General features: G+C 35.3%; 1 protein-coding gene across 1 annotated transcript in view; it reads left to right on the forward strand.

Moving 5' to 3' along the window:
- Nucleotides 1–21,626, forward strand: part of LOC136374739 (rho GTPase-activating protein 39-like) — a gene marked incomplete at its 5' end in the record, with an annotated part of 42,476 nt that overhangs the window by 9,814 nt on the left and 11,036 nt on the right. Inside the window, 3 exon segments of the mRNA XM_066340131.1 lie at nucleotides 420–981; nucleotides 8,030–8,122; nucleotides 19,734–19,807. Coding sequence (XP_066196228.1) covers nucleotides 420–981; nucleotides 8,030–8,122; nucleotides 19,734–19,807 — 729 coding nt within the window.

Below are 21,626 nucleotides of genomic sequence, written 5' to 3' on the forward strand. Positions count from 1 at the left end.
ATTGATTTGTGGATTAATTGATTGGTTTGTTGATTAATTGATTGGTTTGCTGATGGATCAGTTGGTTGGTTTCTTGATTGATTGGTTTGTTAATTAGTTGATTGTTTTGCTGGTCGATCAGTTGGTTGATCGGTTTGTGGATTAATTGATTGGTTTGCTGATTGATCAGCTGGTTGGTTGCTTGATTGATCAGTTTGTGGATTGATTGGTTTGTTGATTAATTGATTGGCTTGTTGCTTGCTTGGTTGATTGATCAGCTGATTGGTCGGCTCATCGATCTCTTAGTCGGTTCACTGCTTTATTGGCTGGCCGGCTTTTTGATCTGCTGCCTGATCGATGGACCGATCGATTGATCGATCGATCGATCAGCGCTCCCAGCCGTCCCCACCGCTGACCTGTCCCCGCCCGTTGTCCCGCAGTCCGAGGACCTCGGCGCCTGCGCGCAGTTCGACGGCAGCCGGCAGACGCGCAACATGATGCCGAGCGCCAGCTGCGTCTTCCCCACCTTCAACCTGCGCAAGCCGTCCTCGGAGACGGACATTGAGAACTGGGCCTCCAAGCACTTCAACAAGCACACCCAAGGGCTCTTCCGACGGAAGGTCTCCATCGCCAACATGCTGGCCTGGAGCAGCGAGTCCATCAAGAAACCCATGATCATGACCAACGACCGCAACGTCAAGAAGGAGGCGTGCGAGATCTTCAAGCTCATCCAGATGTACATGGGCGACCGGCGGGCCAAGACGGACCAGCTCAACGTGGCCTTGGAGATCGCCACCAAAGGTTGGAGCATGCAGGGGCTGCGCGACGAGCTCTACATCCAGCTGTGCCGGCAGACCACCGAGAACTTCCGTTACGAGAGCCTGGCCCGCGGCTGGGAGCTCATGGCCATTTGTTTGGCCTTTTTCCCGCCCACTCCCAAATTCCATTCCTACCTTGAAGGATACATTTACCGGCACATGGATCCGGTGAATGACACCAAAGGTAAGCGAGGAACCGCGGCTCCGGTGGCTCTTTTGGTTGTCTCCAATCTCTGGAAGTGTTGAAGGTCAGGTTGGATGGGGATCGGAGCGACCTGAGATAGCGGCAGGTGTCCTGGGATGGTCTTTGTGGTCCCTTCCAACCCAAACCACTCCATGATTCCATGTCCCAGCCGGTTGATTTGGTTCACTTCCTCTTGGCTGAGTCTCCTGGTGGAAAGGTGGATGAGGAACTCATCCAAAACCTCACCCTGGTGCTGTGGGACTTTTCCTGCCCTTTCCCACCCTTCTCCTCCCTGGAAATCCAACGGGACCTGAGAATTGAGCTTTGACACCTCCACTCCTGGAACTTCTCCCAACCCAAACCATTCCATGATTCCATCCGGTCCCAGCCGGTTGATTTGGTTCCTATCCTCTTGGCTGAGTCTCCTGGTGGAAAGGTGGATGAGGAACTCATCCAAAACCTCACCCTGGTGCTGTGGGACTTTTCCCACTCTTTCCCACCCTTCTCCTCCCTGGAAATCCAACGGGACCTGAGCTTTGACACCTCCACTCCTGGAACTTCTCCCAACCCAAACCATTCCATGATTCCATCCGGTCCCAGCCGGTTGATTTGGTTCATTTCCTCTTGGCTGAGTCTCCTGGTGGAAAGGTGGATGAGGAACTCATCCAAGACCTCTCCCTGGTGCTGTGGGACTTCTCCCACCCTTTCCCACCCTTCTCCTTCCTGGAAATCCAACAGGACCTGAGCTTTGACACCTCCACTCCTGGAACTTCTCCCAACCCAAACCATTCCATGATTCCATCCAGTCCCAGCCGGTTGATTTGGTTCACTTCCTCTTGGCCGAGTCTCCTGGTGGAAAGTGGATGAGGAACTCATCCAAAACCTCACCCTGGTGCTGTGGGACTTCTCCCACCCTTTCCCAACCTTTCCCACCCTTCTCCTTGCTGGAAATCCAACAGGACCTGAGCTTTGACACCTCCACTCCTGGAACTCCTCCCAACCCAAACCATTCCATGATTCCATCCGGTCCCAGCCGGTTGATTTGGTTCATTTCCTCTTGGCTGAGTCTCCTGGTGGAAAGGTGGATGAGGAACTCATCCAAAACCTCACCCTGGTGCTGTGGGACTTTTCCCACTCTTTCCCACCCTTCTCCTTCCTGGAAATCCAACGGGAATTGAGCTTTGACACCTCCACTCCTGGAACTTCTCCCAACCCAAACCATTCCATGATTCCATCCGGTCCCAGCCGGTTGATTTGGTTCATTTCCTCTTGGCTGAGTCTCCTCCTGGAAAGTTGGATGAGGAACTCGTCCAAAACGTCTCCTGGAGGTGCACCTGATGCTGTGGGGCCTTTCCCACCCTTCTCCTTCCAGGAAATCCAGCAGGAGATCCAAGAGGAAATGAGCTTTGACGCCTTTGCTGTGGGATCAGCCTCACCTCCACTCCTGGAACTTCTCCCATCCCCTGAAGTTCTTTCCAACCCAAACCATTCCATGATTCCATGGTCTCCATCATGTCCACCTCCAGATGTTCCTTCTCAAGTAGCTTTGGATCCAAAAATCCCATTATTCCATGTTTTCCATCATTCCCAACTCCAGATGTTCCTTCTCAAGGAGCTTTGGATCCAAAAATCCTGTGATTCCAGGATTTCCATCATTCCCAACTCCAGATGTTCCTTCTCAAGTAGCTTTGGATCCAAAATCCCATGATTCCAGGGTTTCCATCATTCCCACCTCCAGATGTTCCTTCTCAAGTAGCTTTGGATCCAAAACTCCCGTGATTCCATGGTTTCCATCATTCCCATCTCCAGATGTTCCTTCTCAAGGAGCTTTGGATCCAAAAATCCCATGATTCCATGGTTTCCATCAATCCCAACTCCAGATGTTCCTTCTCAAGGAGCTTTGGATCCAAAATCCCATGATTCCAGGGTTTACATCATTCCCACCTCCAGATGTTCCTTCTCAAGGAGCTTTGGATCCAAAAATTCCATGATTCCATGGTTTCCATCATTCCCACCCCCAGATGTTCCTTCTCAAGTAGCTTTGGATCCAAAATCTCATCATTCCATGGTTTCCATCATTCCCACCTCCAGATGTTCCTTCGCAAGTAGCTTTGGATCCAAAAATCCCGTGATTCCAGGGTTTCCATCATTCCCACCTCCAGATGTTCCTTCTGAAGGAGCTTTGGATCCAAAAATCCCATGATTCCATGGTTTCCATCATTCCCAACTCCAGATGTTCCTTCTCAAGTAGCTTTGGATCCAAAATCCCATGATTCCAGGGTTTCCATCATTCCCAACTCCAGATGTTCCTCCTCAAGGAGCTTTGGATCCAAAAATCCCCTGATTTCATGGTCTCCATCATTCCCAACTCCAGATGTTCCTCCTCAAGTAGCTTTAGATCCAAAAATCCCGTGATTCCATGGTTTCCATCATTCCCAACTCCAGATGTTCCTTCTCAAGGAGCTTTGGACCCAAAAATGCCGTGATTCCATGGTTTCCATCATTCCCATCTCCAGATGTTCCTTCTCAAGGAGCTTTGGATCCAAAAATGCCGTGATTCCATGGTTTCCATCATTCCCACCTCCAGATGTTCCTTCTCAAGTAGCTTTGGATCCAAAAATCCCATGATTCCAGGGTTTACATCATTCCCATCTCCAGATGTTCCTTCTCAAGGAGCTTTGGATCCAAAAATCCCGTGATTCCATCATTCCCACCTCCAGATGTTTCTCCTCAAGTAGCTTTGGATCCCAAAAAGACCCCCCAGTGTTGGGATGGAACCCAGAAGATTCCCATCTCCCGAGGTTTTTATTCCTGGCTGGAGAAGGCGACAGAAATTCAGGAGATTTGGGAATTTTAGGAGGTCCTCTCCGGCCTTGGGATTGGTCATCCCAAACCCGTCACCATTCGTGGACATCCCCCTGGGTTGATGCCACCTCCCAGTGGCTCATGGACGAGGTGGGATTGGGAATCCAGGAGGATTTGGGATCCCAAATTTTCTCCCAGGTGTCCTTCGACTCCTGGGGGACACCAGCAGGGACATCGGGGGGGACACAAGGAGATGATCCCACCCCAGGTGGCCACGGAAGGTGGAGATGATGCCACGATCCCGATGGGAATTCCCGGGAACGTCAGGATGGGTTGGTCCCACCAGAGGTGTCAAAGCCATTTCCGGCTGGATTCAGCGCACAGGCGGAGGCTCCGCCCCCAACCCCTCCACAGCCAATCAGAGCCTTTCCCTGTAAGATGCCCCACCCCCCAACTCCTCCTAGCCAATCAGAGTGTTTTCCTGAGAGAGGCTCCACCCCAAATTCCTCTTCAGCCAATCAGAGCCCTTTTCTGGGAGAGGCTCCACCCCAAATTCCTCCTCAGCCAATCAGAGCCTATCCCTGGGAGATGTTCCACCTCAAATTCCTCCTCAGCCAATCAGAGCCTTTCCCGGTGAGAGGCTCTGCCTCAACTCCTCCTCAGCCAATCAGAGCCTTTCCCTGGGAGAGACTCCACCCCAAACTCCTCCCCAGCCAATCAGAACCTTTCCCGGTGAGAGGCTCTGCCTCAACTCCTCCTCAGCCAATCAGGGCCCATCCTGGGAGATGCTCCACCCCTCAACTCCTCCTCAGCCAATCAGAGCCTTTCCCTGGGAGAAGCTCCACCTCCAACTCCTCCCAGCCAATCAGAGCCTTTCCCTGGGAGATGTTCCACCTCAAATTCCTCCTCAGCCAATCAGAGCCATTTCCCAAGAGAGGCTCCACCCCAAACTCCTACTCAGCCAATCAGAGCCTTTCCCAAGGAGAGGCTCCACCCCAAACTGCTCCCCAACCAATCAGAGCCTTTCCCGGTGAGAGGCTCTGCCTCAACTCCTCCTCAGCCAATCAGAGCCCTTCCTGGGAGATGCTGCACCTTCCAACTCCTCCCCAGCCAATCAGGGCCCATCCTGGGAGATGCTCCATCCCCTAACTCCTCCCAGCCAATCAGAGCCTTTCCCTGGGAGAAGCTCCATCCCCTAACTCCTCCCAGCCAATCAGAGCCCTTCCTGGGAGATGCTGCGCCTTCCAACTCCTCCCAGCCAATCAGAGCCTTTCTCAAGGAGAGGCTCCACCCCAAATTCCTCCTCAGCCAATCAGAGCCTTTCCCGGTGAGAGGCTCTGCCTCAACTCCTCTTCAGCCAATCAGGGCACTTCCTGGGAGATGCTCCGCTCCCCAACTCCTCCTCAGCCAATCAGGGCCTATCCTGGGACATGCTCCGCCCCTCAACTCCTCCTCAGCCAATCAGAGCCCTTCCTGGGAGATGCTCCGCCGCCCAACTCCTCCTCAGCCAATCAGAGCCCTTCCTGGGAGATGCTCCGCCCCCCAACTCCTCCCCAGCCAATCAGAGCCTTCCCTGGGAATTCCCCATTCCATCCTCATTTTGAGTTTTCCATGGTTTTTCGGGAATTTCGTTGTCTCTCTGTCGATTGGTCGGTTCCTTGTCGACGTCGTTTTAATTTGCATTTTCGATTCCATCTCATTCGGTGAAATTTGCGTTTTCATCCTCATTTGAATTTTTATTTCCATTTCCTGTTTATTTTTAATTTTCTTCCATCGGTTTTCAGATTTAAATATAATTTTTAATTTTAATTTTAATTTTAGTTTTATTTCTTCCTGGTTTTAAATTTGATTTTTTTTTTCTCATTAAATTTTTCTGGCTCTAATTTATATTGGAATTTCTAAATTATTTGGTTTTATTTTCATTTGCTTAATTCGTTTTCCATTTTAATTGATTTCTATTGTGGTTTTAATTTTCCTCTTTATTTTCTCTCAGGTATTATTATTTATTTTCATCTTTATTTTCCTTAATTATTGCTTTAATGCCAATTTCATTTGATTTTCATTTTTTTATTTCTGTTCCATTAATTTTTTTAAACTTTTCTTAATTTTTTAATCGTTGCTTACTTATTTTCATTTACTTACATTTATTTGTTATTTTTTTATTATTTTAAATTCTGTTTTTTTTAATTTTTCTGTTCTATTTTTATTTTGCATTTTGATTGAACTTCATTTTTTCATTTTCATTTCAATGTTTTATTTTCATTTCCACTTTCAGTTTTTATTTCAAGTTTTTATTTTCGTTTCGGTTTTCATTTAATTTTAATTTCCATTTTCCTTTGAATTTTCCCTTTAATTTAATTATTATTTTTTAACTTCATTTCTTAAATCGCAATTTAAGCTTCAATCATTAATTTTTATTTCGATTTTTATTTTGCTTTTCATTTTCTTTCAGTGTTTTATTTTTAACTTCATTTTATTTCAATTTTAATTTCCGTTTTTATTTGCGTTCCATTTTAAATTTTTATTTTAATACCAATTTCTTGGCAAATTTTATTTGACTATAATTTCAATTTTATTTTCATTTCAATTTCCATTTTAATTTTTATTTTAATTTCCTCATCTTATTTTCAATTTCCATTTAATTTCAAATTTTAAATTAATTTAATTTAATTGCAATTACTTAATTTTAATTTCACTTCAATTCTTATTTCAATTTCAATTCCCATTTCATTTCAAATTTCTATTTTAATTTCCATTTCATTATCAATATTTTCTATTCTAATTTAAACTGTAATTTCAATTTTAATTTATATTTAATTTTCAGTTTACATTTTAATTTATTTTTAATTTGATTTTTAATTTTAATTTTTTTGATTTCTATTTAATTTCTATTTTAATTTTAATTTTAATTTCTTTTTTAATTTGAATTAGAATTTCCTATTAATTTAAATTTAAATTTAAATTTAGTTTTGATTCTAATTTCAATTTCAATTTTCATTTCAATTTTCATTTCAATTTTAGTTTTAATTTTTAGATTTTCATTTCAATTTTGTTTTAATTTTAATTTCAATTTTATTTTTTTTTATTTCTATTTCATTTTCCATTTTCATTTCAATTTCAGTATTTTAATTTTAATTTTAGTTTTAATTTCACGTTCGATTTTAATTTTAATTTCAATTTTGAGTTCTAGTTCCATTTTAGTTTTAGTTTTACTTTCCATTTCAATCTTAATTTCAACTTTCATTTCACTTTCAATTTTAATTTCAATTTTAATTTCAATTTTAATTTTAGTTTTAATTTCAACTTTAATTTCAATTTTAGTTTAAATTTAATTTTAATTTTATTCTAATTTTAATTTTAATTTCAATTTCAATTTTAATTTCATTTCAATCTTAATTTCGTTTTAATTTCATTTAAAGATCATTTCCATTTCAATTTTAATTTTCCTCTAATTTTAGTTTTAATTTTAATTTCATTTCAATTTTAATAGAATTTCAATTATTTCATTTTAATTTTAATTTCATTTCATTTCAATTTCACTTTAAGATAATTTCAATTTTAATTTTATTTTAATTTTTATTTTCATTTTAACTTCATTTCAATTTTAATAGAATTTCAATTATTTCATTTTTATTTGATTTTAATTTTAATTTAATTTCAATTTCATTTTAAGATTATTTCAATTTTAATTTTATTTTAGTTTTAATTTTAGTTTTCATTTCATTTCAATTTTAATAGAATTTCAATTATTTCATTTTTATTATATTTTTGTTTTATTTTAATTTTAATTTAATTTCAATTTCATTTTTAGATAATTTCAATATTTTAATTTTATTCTAGTTTTAACTTTAATTTTAACTTCATTTCAATTTTAATAGAATTTCAATTATTTCATTTTTTTTAATTTTAATTTTAATTTAATTTCAATTTCATTTCAAGATAAATATCAATATTTTAATTTTCTTCTAGTTTTAATTTCAATTTCAATTTCAATTTCAATTTTAATAGAATTTCAATTACTTCATTCTAATTTTAATTTTAATTTTAATTTTGATTTTATTTTGATTTCAATTTCAATATTTTAATTTTATTCTAATTTTCATTTTCATTATTTTCATTTTCATTTTCATTTCAATTCGAATAGACTTTCAATGACTTCATTTTGATTTAATTTCATTTTTAATTTCCCATTCCCATTCCCGTCCCCGTCCCTCCCCGCGGGAATTTGGGGGCGTGGCCTCAGTGGCGCGTCACATCCGGCACCTCGTGGCCAGGACCAATCAGAAGAAACCCAAATTGCGAAAGAAACCCAAGGCCCAGAGCGAGGAGCTGCCGGGTAAAAAACAGCCCCCGGGGAGGGGGAGGCGTTAATTAATTAATTGGGGGGATTAATAGGGGTGAGAAAATAGCGTTAATAGGTGATTAATAGGGGGGAGAGGCGGTTTAATTCGTCTAATATTAACAGTATTAATAATATTAGCAAATTTTTGTGTTAATATTAACAACAACATCAATTGATAAATTGGAGGAATTAATAGGGGTGAGATATTAGCATTAATAGATAATTAATAGGGGTGAGAGGCGGTTTAATTCGTGTAATAGGAATATTATTAATAATATTAGAAAATTTTTGTGTTAATATTGACACCAACATCAATTAACTAATTGGAGGGATTAATAGGGGTGAGATATTAGCATTAATAGGTGATTAATTGGGGTGAGAGGCGGTTTAATTAGTCTAATATTAACATTATTAATAATATTAGCAAATTTTAGTGTTAATATTAACATCAACATCAATTGATTAATTGGAGGAATTAATAGGGGTGAGATATTAGCATTAATAGGTGATTAATAGGGGTGAGAGGCGGTTTAATTAATGTAATAGGAATATTATTAATAATATTAGAATCTTATCGTGTTAATATTAACAACAACATCAATTGATAAATTGGAGGAATTGATAGGGGTGAGATATTAGCATTAATAGGTGATTAATAGGGGTGAGAGGTGGTTTAATTCGTCTAATATTAACATTATTAATAATATTAGCAAATTTTTGTGTTAATATTAACATCAACATCAATTGATTAATTGGAGGAATTAATAGGGGTGAGATATTAGCATTAATAGGTGATTAATAGGGGTGAGAGGCGGTTTAATTCGTGTAATAATAATATTATTAATAATATTAGCAAATTTTTGTGTTAATATTAACATCAACATCAATTAGCTAATTGGGGAATTGATATTAGATAATAATATCATATTTATTATATTAATAATATATATCTGATGTTAATAATATTAGAATTTTATCATGTTAATATTAACAACAACATCAATTGATTAATTGGAGGAATTAATAGGGGTGAGATATTAGCATTAATAGGTGATTAATAGGGGTGAGAGGCCGTTTAATTCGTGTAATAAGAATATTATTAAAAATATTAGAAAAATTTTCTGTTACTATTAACTTCAACATCAACCAATTAATTAATTGGGGGAAACAATAGGGGTGAGCTATTAGTATTAATAGGTGATTAACAGGGGTGAGAGTCGTTTTAATTCGTCTAATATTGACATTATTAATAATATTAGCAAATTTTTGGGTTAATATTAACATCAACATCAATTAATTAATTGGGGGAAACAATAGGGCTGAGATATTAATAGGTCATTAATAGGGGTGAGAGTTAGTTTAATTCATGTTATAGGAATATTATTAATAATATTAGAATTTTATCATGTTAATATTAACATCAACCAATTAATTAACTGGGGGAATTGATCGGGGTGAGATAATAGCATTAATAGGTGATTAATAGGGGTGAGAGTTGGTTTAATTAATGTAATAGGAATATTATTAATAATATTAGAATCTTATCGTGTTAATATTAACAACAACATCAATTGATTAATTGTAGGAATTAATAGGGGTGAGATATTAGCGTTAATAGGTGATTAATAGGGGTGAGAGGTGGTTTAATTCGTGTAATAATAACATTATTTATAATATTAGCAAATTTTTGTGTTAATATTAACATCAACATCAACCAATTAACTAATTGGGGGACTTGATGGGGTGAAATATTAGCACTAATAGGTAATTAATAGGGGTGAGAGTCGGTTTAATTCATGTAATAGGAATATTATTAATGATATTAGAGTTTTATTGTGTTAATATTAACAACAACTTCAATCAATTAATTAATTAGGGGAATTGATGGGGTGAGATATTAGTATTAATAGGTGATTAATAGGAGTGAGAGTTAGGTTAATTCATGTAATAATATTATTAATAATATTAGCAAATTTTTGTGTTAATATTAACATCAACATCAATTAGCTAATTGGGGAATTGATATTAGATAATAATGTCATATTTATGATAATAATATATCATATATCTGATATTAATAATATTAGAATTTTATCGTGTTAATATTAACAACAACATCAATTGATTAATTGGAGGAATTAATAGGGGTGAGAAAATAGCATTAATAAGTGATTAATAGGGGTGAGAGGCTGTTTAATTCGTCGAATATTAACATTATTAATAATATTAGCAAATTTTTGTGTTAATATTAACATCAACATCAATTGATTAATTGGAGGAATTAATAGGGGTGAGATATTAGCATTAATAGGTGATTAATAGGGGTGAGAGGTGGTTGAATTCGTGTAATAATAATATTATTAATAATATTAGCAAATTTTTGTGTTAATATTAACATCAACATCAATTGATTAATTGGAGGAATTGATAGGGGTGAGATATTAGCATTAATAGGTGATTAACAGGGGTGAGAGACGGTTTAATTAATGTAATAGGAATATTATTAATAATATTAGAATCTTATCGTGTTAATATTAACAACAACATCAATTGATTAATTGGAGGAATTAATAGGGAAGAGATATTAGCATTAATAGATAATTAATAGGGGTGTGAGTTGGTTTAATTAATGTAATAGGAATATTATTAATAATATTAGAATCTTATCGTGTTAATATTAACAACAACATCAATTGATTAATTGGAGGAATTAATAGGGGTGAGATATTAGCATTAATAGGTGATTAATAGGGGTGAGAGTCGATTTAATTCGTGTAATAAGAATATTATTAATAATATTAGAAAAATTTTCTGTTACTATTAACTTCAACATCAATTAATTAATTGGGGGAAACAATAGGGCTGAGATATTAGCATTAGTAAGTAATTAATAGGGGTGAGAGTCGGTTTAATTCGTGTAATAGGAATATTATTATTAATATTAGAATTTTGTTGTGTTAATATTAACATCAACATTAACCTTAACATTAATAAAATCAAAATTAATGTTATTTTTAATATTAATATTAATATTTCACATTATTAGGTTAATAATCGTTTAAAATCATAATACAGATGTTAGTAGTCATATTAATGATAAATAGTAACATTAATAAAGAATAATGGACTGATAGTGATAAATAATGATATTAATGTCATTATCACAGTAATTAATATGGATACTGATATTACGATTAATATTCCCAGTAATATTAATATTAATACTAGGATTTTGATATTAATTTTGAGCATAGTATTAGTATTAATGATAGTTCTAAGTTAATACTAATTAATTAATTATTAATTATATTAATTAATAAGAAATTATAATACGGATCTTAGTGTTCCTCTTAACATTAATGATAAATAGTAATATCAATAAACAATAATGGTAGGAGAAATATTAATATTATATTATTAATCATTAAGAAATCATAATAGAGATGTTAGCATTCATATTAACATTAATGATAAATAGTAATATCAATAAACAATAATGGTAGGAGGAATAGTAATAATAATAATTAAAAATCATAATATGGCTATTAGCATTTGTATTACCATGAATAATAAATAGTAACAACAATAAAAAGTAATATTAATAAATAATATTGGAGGAGTCATAGTAATTAATTTAATATTGATATTACTATTACTGTTTATATTAATATTAGTATTTTAATATTAATTTCTAGTATAGTATTAGTATTAACGATAGTACTAAATTATTAATAAATCATAATACGGATATTAGTATTCATATTCGTAAAAATGATAAAATGTAATATCAATAAACAATAATGATAGGAGGACTACTACTAATAATATTAGTATTCCATAAAAATTCATAATATGGATGTTAATATTCATATTAGCATTAATAATAAATAGAAATATTAATAAAGAATAATGGTAGGGGGAACAGTATTAATATATTAATAAGCATTAAAAATCATAATATGGATTCATAATCGCGTTAATGATAAATAGTAATATTAATAAACAATAATGGTAGGAGGAATAGTAATATTAAATTATTAATCATTAAAAATTCATAACACGGATGTTAGTATTCATATTAACATTAATGATAAATAGTAATATCAATAAACAATAATGGAGGAATAGTAATAATGGTCATTAAAAATCATGATATGGCTATTAGCATTTGTATTACCATTAATGATAAATAGTAATAACAATAAAAAGTAATATTAAGAAATAATATTGGAGGAGTCATAGTAATTAATTTAATATTGATATTACTATTTATATTAATATTAGTATTTTAATATTAATTTCTAGTATAGTATTAATAACGATAGTACTAAATTAATAATAAATCATAATACAGATATTAGTATTCATATTCGTAAAAATGATAAAATGTAATATCAATAAATGCTGATAGGAGGAATACTAATAATAATATTAGTAATCCATAAAAATTCATAATATGGATGTTAATATTCATATTAGCATTAATAATAAATAGAAATATTAATAAAGAATAATGGTAGGAGGAATAGTAATATTAAATTATTAATCATTAAAAATTCATAATACGGATGTTAGTATTCATATTAACATTAATGATAAATAGTAATATTAATAAACAATAATGGAGGAACAGTAATAATAGTCATTTAAAATCATAATATGGCTATTAGCATTTGTATTACCATTAATAATAAATAGTAATAACAATAAGAAGTAATATTAATAAATAATATTGGAGGAGTCATCGTAATTAATTTAATATTGATATTACTATTACTATTTATATTAATATTAGTATTTTAATATTAATTTCTAGTATAGTATTAGTATTAACGATAGTACTAAATTAATAATAAAACATAATACGGATATTAGTATTCGTATTAGTATAAATGATAAAATGTAATATCAATAAACAATAATGACAGGAGGAATACTAATAATAATATTAGTAATCCATAAAAATTCATAATATGGATGTTAATATTCATATTAGCATTAATAATAAATAGAAATATTAATAAAGAATAATGGTAGGGGGAACAGTATTAATATATTAATAAGCATTAAAAATCATAATATGGATTCATATTAGCGTTAATGATAAATAGTAATATTAATAAACAATAATGGTAGGAGGAATAGTAATATTAAATTATTAATCATTAAGAATTCATAATACGGATGTTAGTATTCATATTAACATTATTGATAAATAGTAATATTAATAAACAATAATGGAGGAATAGTAATAATGGTCATTAAAAATCATAATATGGCTGTTAGCATTTGTATTACCATTAATAATAAATAGTAATAACAATAAAAAGTAATATCAATAAATAATATTGGAGGAGTCATAGTAATTAATATTGATATTGATATTGATATTACTATTTATATTAATATTAGTATTTTAATATTAATTTCTAGTATAGTATTAGTATTAACGATAGTACTAAATTAATAATAAATCATAATACGGATATTAGTATAAATTATAAAATGTAATATCAATAAACAATAATGATAGGAGGAATATTAATAATATTAGTAATCCTTAAAAATTCATAATATGGATGTTAATATTCATATTAGCATTAATCATAAATAGAAATATTAATAAAGAATAATGGTAGGGGGAACAGTATTAATATATTAATAAGCATTAAAAATCATAATATGGATTCATATTAGCGTTAATGATAAATAGTAATATTAATAAACAATAATGGTAGGAGGAATAGTAATATTAAATTATTAATCATTAAGAATTCATAATACGGATGTTAGTATTCATATTAACATTATTGATAAATAGTAATATTAATAAACAATAATGGAGGAATAGTAATAATGGTCATTAAAAATCATAATATGGCTGTTAGCATTTGTATTACCATTAATAATAAATAGTAATAACAATAAAAAGTAATATCAATAAATAATATTGGAGGAGTCATAGTAATTAATATTGATATTGATATTGATATTACTATTTATATTAATATTAGTATTTTAATATTAATTTCTAGTATAGTATTAGTATTAACGATAGTACTAAATTAATAATAAATCATAATACGGATATTAGTATAAATTATAAAATGTAATATCAATAAACAATAATGATAGGAGGAATATTAATAATATTAGTAATCCTTAAAAATTCATAATATGGATGTTAATATTCATATTAGCATTAATCATAAATAGAAATATTAATAAAGAATAATGGTAGGGGGAACAGTATTAATATATTAATAAGCATTAAAAATCATAATATGGATTCATATTAGCATTAATAATAAATAGAAATATTAATAAACAATAATGGTAGGAGGAATAGTAATATTAAATTATTAATCATTAAAAATTCATAATACGGATGTTAGTATTCATAATAACATTAATGATAAATAGTAATATCAATAGACAATAATGGAGGAATAGTAATAATAATAATTAAAAATCATAATATGGCTATTAGCATTTGTATTGCCATTAATAATAAATAGTAATAACAATAAAAAGTAATATTAATAAATAATGTCGTAGGAGTCATAATATTTAATATTAATGTTTATAAAATAATATTATCTATATTAATATTAATAATAGTATTTTAATATTGATTTCTAGCATAGCATTCGTATTAATGATAGTACTTAATTAATAATAAATCACAATATGGATGTTAGCATAAATATTAGCATTAATGATAAATTGTAACAATAATAAGCAATGGTAGGAGGAATATTAATATTATTAATAATTTAAAATTCATAATACTGATGTTGCTATTGATATAAGCATTAATGATAAATAGTAACACTAATAAGCAATAATGGTAGGAGGAATATAAATATTTTATTATTAATCATTAAAAATCATAATATGGATGTTAGCATTCGTATTACCATTAATAATAAATAGTAATAACAATAAAAATTAATATTAAAAAATAATATCCTAGGAGTCATAGTAATTAATATTAATATTAATGTTAATATTTATATTGATAGTAATATTAATGTTACTATTAGTATTTTTAATATTAACTTCTAGCATGGTACTAGTATTAATGATAGTACTAAAATAATAATAAATCATAATATGAATGTTAGTATTATTATTAGCAATAATAATAAATAGTAATAATAAATACTAATATTAATAAATAATATTAGTAGGAATAACAGTAATAAATATTTGCTATTGCTATTATTATTCATATTGAGGATATTATTAACTATAGTATTATATTAGTAATAAGTCATAATATGGATGCTAGTATTCATATTAATATTAAGTAGTAATATTAATAAATGATGTAATAATCATAGAATTAGTAGTATTATAATAAGTACTAATAATGGCATTAGTATCAGTGTAATACTAATAATAAATCGCAATGAAAGAAAATAAATTTCATCAATTTTATTACTAGATTCGCTATTTAATATGAATAATCGAATACGATAAAGTTTAATTATTGGTATCAATTTACTAATTTGTTATAATTTATTCAATGAATGGGGTTAATTTGGGAAACTCCTCTAAAATAGGTGATAATAATGATTAGTTATAATATTGAAATCATATTAATTTGTTATAATTTATTCAATGATAGTTAATTGGAGAAAATCCTCTAAAATAAGTGATAATAATTATTAGTTATAATATTGAAATCATATTAATAAAATTATTTCTAGTGATGAATAGATATTATCTATAATTCTATCTTCAGCATTAAAGATTTCATTTTTAATATTTTATAATAATTAGTTTGTAATTAATATGTTAATTTTATATGTATACATACAATATTATTCATAAGTGCATCAATTTATTGCTAATAACGAAAGGAAATAATTTAATTTCTTTTATTGCTAGATCCACCATTTAATATAATTAATTTTATGATGTCACTAATTTAATTAATATCATTAACATAATGATTTCGTTGCTCTAATTCATTTGATGAAAGCAATTAATTTAATTTAGGAAATCCCCTCGCAAATCCGCCTTTGGGGTTTCCCCATCCACTAATTAATAAAATTAATCTAATTAACGTAATAAATATAATACTGATTTATTTATTATATTTTTGTATTAGTTATAATATGATAGTAAATAGTTTAATATGTATCTTTCTAATATATATTATTTTATATTAATTATATTCTATTTTTATAGTCTATATATAATAATACATATAATATACAAAATACACCATATATATTATATATTATATGTTATATAACATAATATATAATATAATATATATTTTATTTGCATAATATGATATATAATTTATTATATATACACTTTTTATATAATTTATATAATATAAATTATATATTGTATATAAAAAGATTTTATATATCATATAATATATTATTTATTGATATAATAATATTTTTATATTAAATATATAATATATAATATATAATATATGATATATAATATGTAATATATAATATATAATACATAATATATAATATATAATATATAATATATAATATATATTTATATGTGTGTATTTTATATAATATCTATAAATATATTTTATTTAAATATATATATTATATATATTATACATTGCATGTTGTGTGTATTATACGTATAATAAGTAGTTTAAATCATCCTATAATAATCTGTTCTAATTCCTTAAATTACTTTAATAATGTAATTAATTAAATTGATTAATTTAATCGATGAGGGAGATTTGGGGATTGAGGGAAATTCGGGATGCCCCAAATTCCTGGAGAATTCCCCGGCAATTCCCGGATGGAGGCGCCGGAGGAACCCGCCGAGGCCACCAAGGACGGGCCTGGGGAGCCCCGGAGCTCCTGGGGGGGCTGCTCCTGCCCAAGTCGGCGTCGGGTCCCACCAGGTCCCACCAAGTCCCATAAAAATCCCACCAAATCCCACCAGATCCCACCAAATCCCACCAAATCCCATCAGATCCCATAAAAATCCCATCAGATCCCAGAAAAATCCCACCAGGTCCCACCAAATCCCACCAGGTCCCATAAAGATCCCATGAGATCCTATCAGGTCTCACCAGATCCCACCAGACCTCATCAAATCCCATCAGATCCCACCAAATCCCACCAGGTCCCATAAAAATCCCATCAGATCCCATAAAAATCCCATCAGGTCCCACCAAATCCAATCAGGTCCCATGAAAATCCCACCAAGTCCCATCAAATCCCACCAGGTCCCATGAAAATCCCACCAGGTTCCATAAAAATCCCATCAGATCCCACCAAATCCCATCAGGTCCCACCAAATCCCACCAGGTCCCATAAAAATCCTATCATCCCATCAGGTCTCACCAGATCCCACCAGATCCCATCAGACTCCATCGAGGCCCATCAAAGCCCATCAGATCCCAGAAAAATCCCACCAGGTCCCATCAGGTCCCATCAAATCCTACCAAATCCCATCAGATCCCATAAAAATCCCACCAGGTCCCACCAAATCCCACCAAGTCCCACCAAACCCCATCTGATCCCACCAAATCCCTCCAGGTCTCATAAAAATCCCATCAGATCCCATAAAAATCCCACCAAATCCCACCAGGTCCCAACAGACCCCATCAGATCCCACCAGGTCCCATAAAAATCCCACCAGGTTCCATAAAAATGCTATCAGATCCCATCAGGTCTCACCAGATCCCACCAGATCCCATCAGACTCCATTGAGTCCCATCAAAGCCCATCAGATCCCAGAAAAATCCCATCAGATCCCACCAGACCCCACCAAACCCCACCAGATCCCACCAGGTCTCATCAAACACCACCAGATCCCATCAAACCCCATCGAGTCCCATCAAAATCCCATCAGGCCCCATCAAACCCCACCAAGTCCCACCAAATCCCATCAGATCCCATAAAAATCCCATCAGACCCCACCAGACCTCACCAGACCCCACCAAATCCCACCAGGTCCCATAAAAATCCCATCAGGTCCCACCAAATCCCACCAGGTCCCATGAAAATCCCACCAGGTTCCATAAAAATCCTATCAGACCCCACCAGACCCCATCAGATCCCACCAAATCCCACCAGGTCCCACAAAAATCCCATCAGGTCCCACCAAATCCCGCCAGGTCCCATAAAAATCCCATCAGATCCCATCAGGTCTCACCAGATCCCACCAGATCCCATCAGACTCCATTGAGTCCCATCAAAGCCCATCAGATCCCAGAAAAATCCCATCAGGTCCCATCAGGTCCCATCAAATCCTACCAAATCCCATCAGGTCCCAGAAAAATCCCACCAGGTCCCATCAAATCCCACCAGGTCCCATGAAAATCCCACCAAATCCCATCAGATCCCATAAAAATCCCACCAAATCCCACCAGGTCCCACCAGACCCCATCAAACCCCACCAGATCCCACCGGACCCCATCAGGTCCCATCAGGTGTCATCAGGTCCCATCAAACCTCACCAGATAACACCAGACCCCATCAAACCCCACCAGATCCCATCAGACCCCACCAAGTCACCTCAGACCCCATCAAACCCCACCAGGTCCCATAAAAATCCCACCAGGTCCCACCAAATCCCATCAGATCCCACCAAACCCCACCAGGTCCCATAAAAATCCCACCAAATCCCACCAAATCCCATCAGATCCCACCAGATCCCATCAAACCCCACCAGATCCCATCAGGTGTCATCAGGTCCCATCAAACCTCACCAGATCCCACCAGGTCCCATCAGACCCCACCAAATCACCTCAAACCCCACCAGATCCACCCGGGGCACCTCTGCAGGTCGTTGATCCGTCTTCTCCTGGACTTGATCCCCAAATCCAACCCCGATCTTCCGGTTTGGATGAGCTGGTCCTCAGAGGTCCCAGCCCACCTCCATCGTTCCATGAGGGGGTTCCATGATTTGAGGCCACTCGGTGTTGGACGGTCCAGAAGGTCCCATCAGGTCCCCAGGGCTTCTCCTGGGAATGATCCAGAAGATCCCATTGGGTCCCCAAAGTTCTGGGAATGATCCAGAAGGTCCCACCACATCCCCAGGGCATCTCCTGGGATGATCCAGAAGGTTCCATCAAGTCCTCAGGGTTGTTTGGGATTAACCAGAAGGTCCCACCAGGTTCCCAGAGCTTCTTTTGAGATGGTCCAGAAGGTCCCACCAGGTGCCCAGGGTTGTTGAGATGGTCCAGAAGGTCCCACCAGGTGCCCAGGGTTGTTGAGATGGTCCAGAAGGTCCCACCAGCTGCCCAGGGTTGTTGGGATGGTCCAGAAGGTCCCACCAGGTCCCCAGGGTCACTGGGATAGGCGTCATCTCCTCATTGGAGGCCATCAGGAAGAGGAGACGGGATGGGGATGGGAGCAGTGACCATGACAGTGGTGGCCCCCCAAAAGCCACCCAAGATGAGGCCACCACAGAGCTCCAGAGCTCCACCGTTGGTGGTTCCTCCAAGCTTCTCGTGAGGTTTCAGGGAGACCTTGTCCTCCTCAAACCCCCTGAGGGGAGGGATGGAGATGGAGCAGCACCACGGGGAGGAGGGGACAGGACCTCTGGCAGGTCCTGGAGGTGACATCCCACCACCCACAGCGTGTGTCTTCTCTTGCAGGGGTGGCCATCAGCACTTACGCCAAGTACTGCTACAACAAGCTCCAGAAGGCGGCGCTGACGGGGGCCAAGAAGGTACCAGGAGATGGGGTGGCTTTGGGAAGGGGCGGACAAGGAGGTCACCTCCCACCGGGGTCATGCAGGGGTTGGAGAAAGGGCTGGAGGAAGGAGGGAGGTGGTTGGGTGGTGTTGGGGGGTGATTGTGGTGAGAAGAACTTCTGAGGATCTTCTGAAGAGCGTCTGGAGATCTTCTAAGAACCTTCTGGAGAACGTCCGGGAACCTTCTGGAATGTTTCTGGAGATGTTCTTGTAGGGAGCTTCTGGGAAGCTTTTAAGGGTCTTCTGGAGAACTTCTGGAGAACTTCTGGAGAACCTCTGGAGAACTTCTGGAGAACTTCTGGAGAACTTCTGGAAAACTTCTGAAGACTTTTGGAGACCTTCTGGGAACCTTCTGGAAATTTTCTGGAGAATATCTGAGAACTTTGTGAAGACTTTTAGGGGCCTTCTGGGAAGCTTCTGGAAGCTTTTTCAGGACCTTCTGTGGGCCTTCAGAAGACATTTCAGAGACCATCTGGGGATCTTCAGGAGACCTTCTGGAAACCTTGCAGGGAGGACCTTCTGGGATCTTCTGAGGAACTTCTGGAGAACTTTTGGGAGTCCTCTAGAGACGTTCTGAAGAATTTCTGGAAACATTCGGAAGACCTTTTGAGGACCTCCTGTGGATCTTCTGAAGACATCCTCGAGACTGCCAGAAGATCTTCTGGAAATCTGGAAAATTTCTGGAGATCTTCTGGGAACCCTCTGAAGATCTTGTAAGGATCTTCTGGGACCTTCTGAGGAACTTCTGGAGAACTTCTGCGAGTCTTCTGGAGACCTTCTGGAGACTTTCTGGAAACCTTCTGGAGACTTTTGGGGGATTTTCTGGGGACTTTATGAAGACACTCCAGAGACCATCTGCTGATCTTCAGGAGACCACCTGCGAACTCTCTAGAGACTTCCTGGGAACTTTCTGAGGAACTCCTGGAGACCTACTCAAAACCTTTGTAGGGAGGGACCTTCTTGGGAACTTCCAGAAAACCTTCTGGAGACCCTCTGGAAGCCCAGCGCTGATGTTCAGCTTTCCAGAAGCATCCCAGAGCTGTGGTTCCTCATCCAACTCCTGGCAGAATCCATCAGTGGAGATCTTCCAGCTTGGCCATGGTCCCACCAAGCTCCATAGGGCTGGAATCAAGATGGTGGATGGATGATGGATGATGGATGATGGATGGATGATGGATGGATGATGGATGATGGATGATGGATGGATGATGGATGGATGATGGATGGATGATGGATGATGGATGGATGATGGATGGATGATGGATGGATGATGGATGATGGATGGATGATGGATGATGGATGATGGATGATGGATGATGGATGGATGATGGATGATGGATGATGGATGGATGATGGATGGATGATGGATGATGGATGATGGATGGATGATGGATGGATGATGGATGATGGATGATGGATGGATGGATGATGGATGGATGATGGATGATGGATGGATGATGGATGATGGATGATGGATGATGGATGATGGATGGATGATGGATGATGGATGATGGATGATGGATGGATGATGGATGATGGATGATGGATGGATGGATGATGGATGGATGATGGATGGATGATGGATGATGGATGATGGATGATGGATGATGGATGATGGATGATGGATGGATGATGGATGATGGATGATGGATGATGGATGGATGATGGATGGATGATGGATGATGGATGGATGATGGATGATGATGGATGGATGATGGATGGATGGATGGATGATGGATGATGGATGGATGATGGATGATGGATGATGGATGATGGATGATGGATGGATGATAGA

Source organism: Sylvia atricapilla, unplaced genomic scaffold, assembly GCF_009819655.1.
Source record: "Sylvia atricapilla isolate bSylAtr1 unplaced genomic scaffold, bSylAtr1.pri scaffold_115_arrow_ctg1, whole genome shotgun sequence".
Taxonomy (NCBI): domain Eukaryota; kingdom Metazoa; phylum Chordata; class Aves; order Passeriformes; family Sylviidae; genus Sylvia; species Sylvia atricapilla.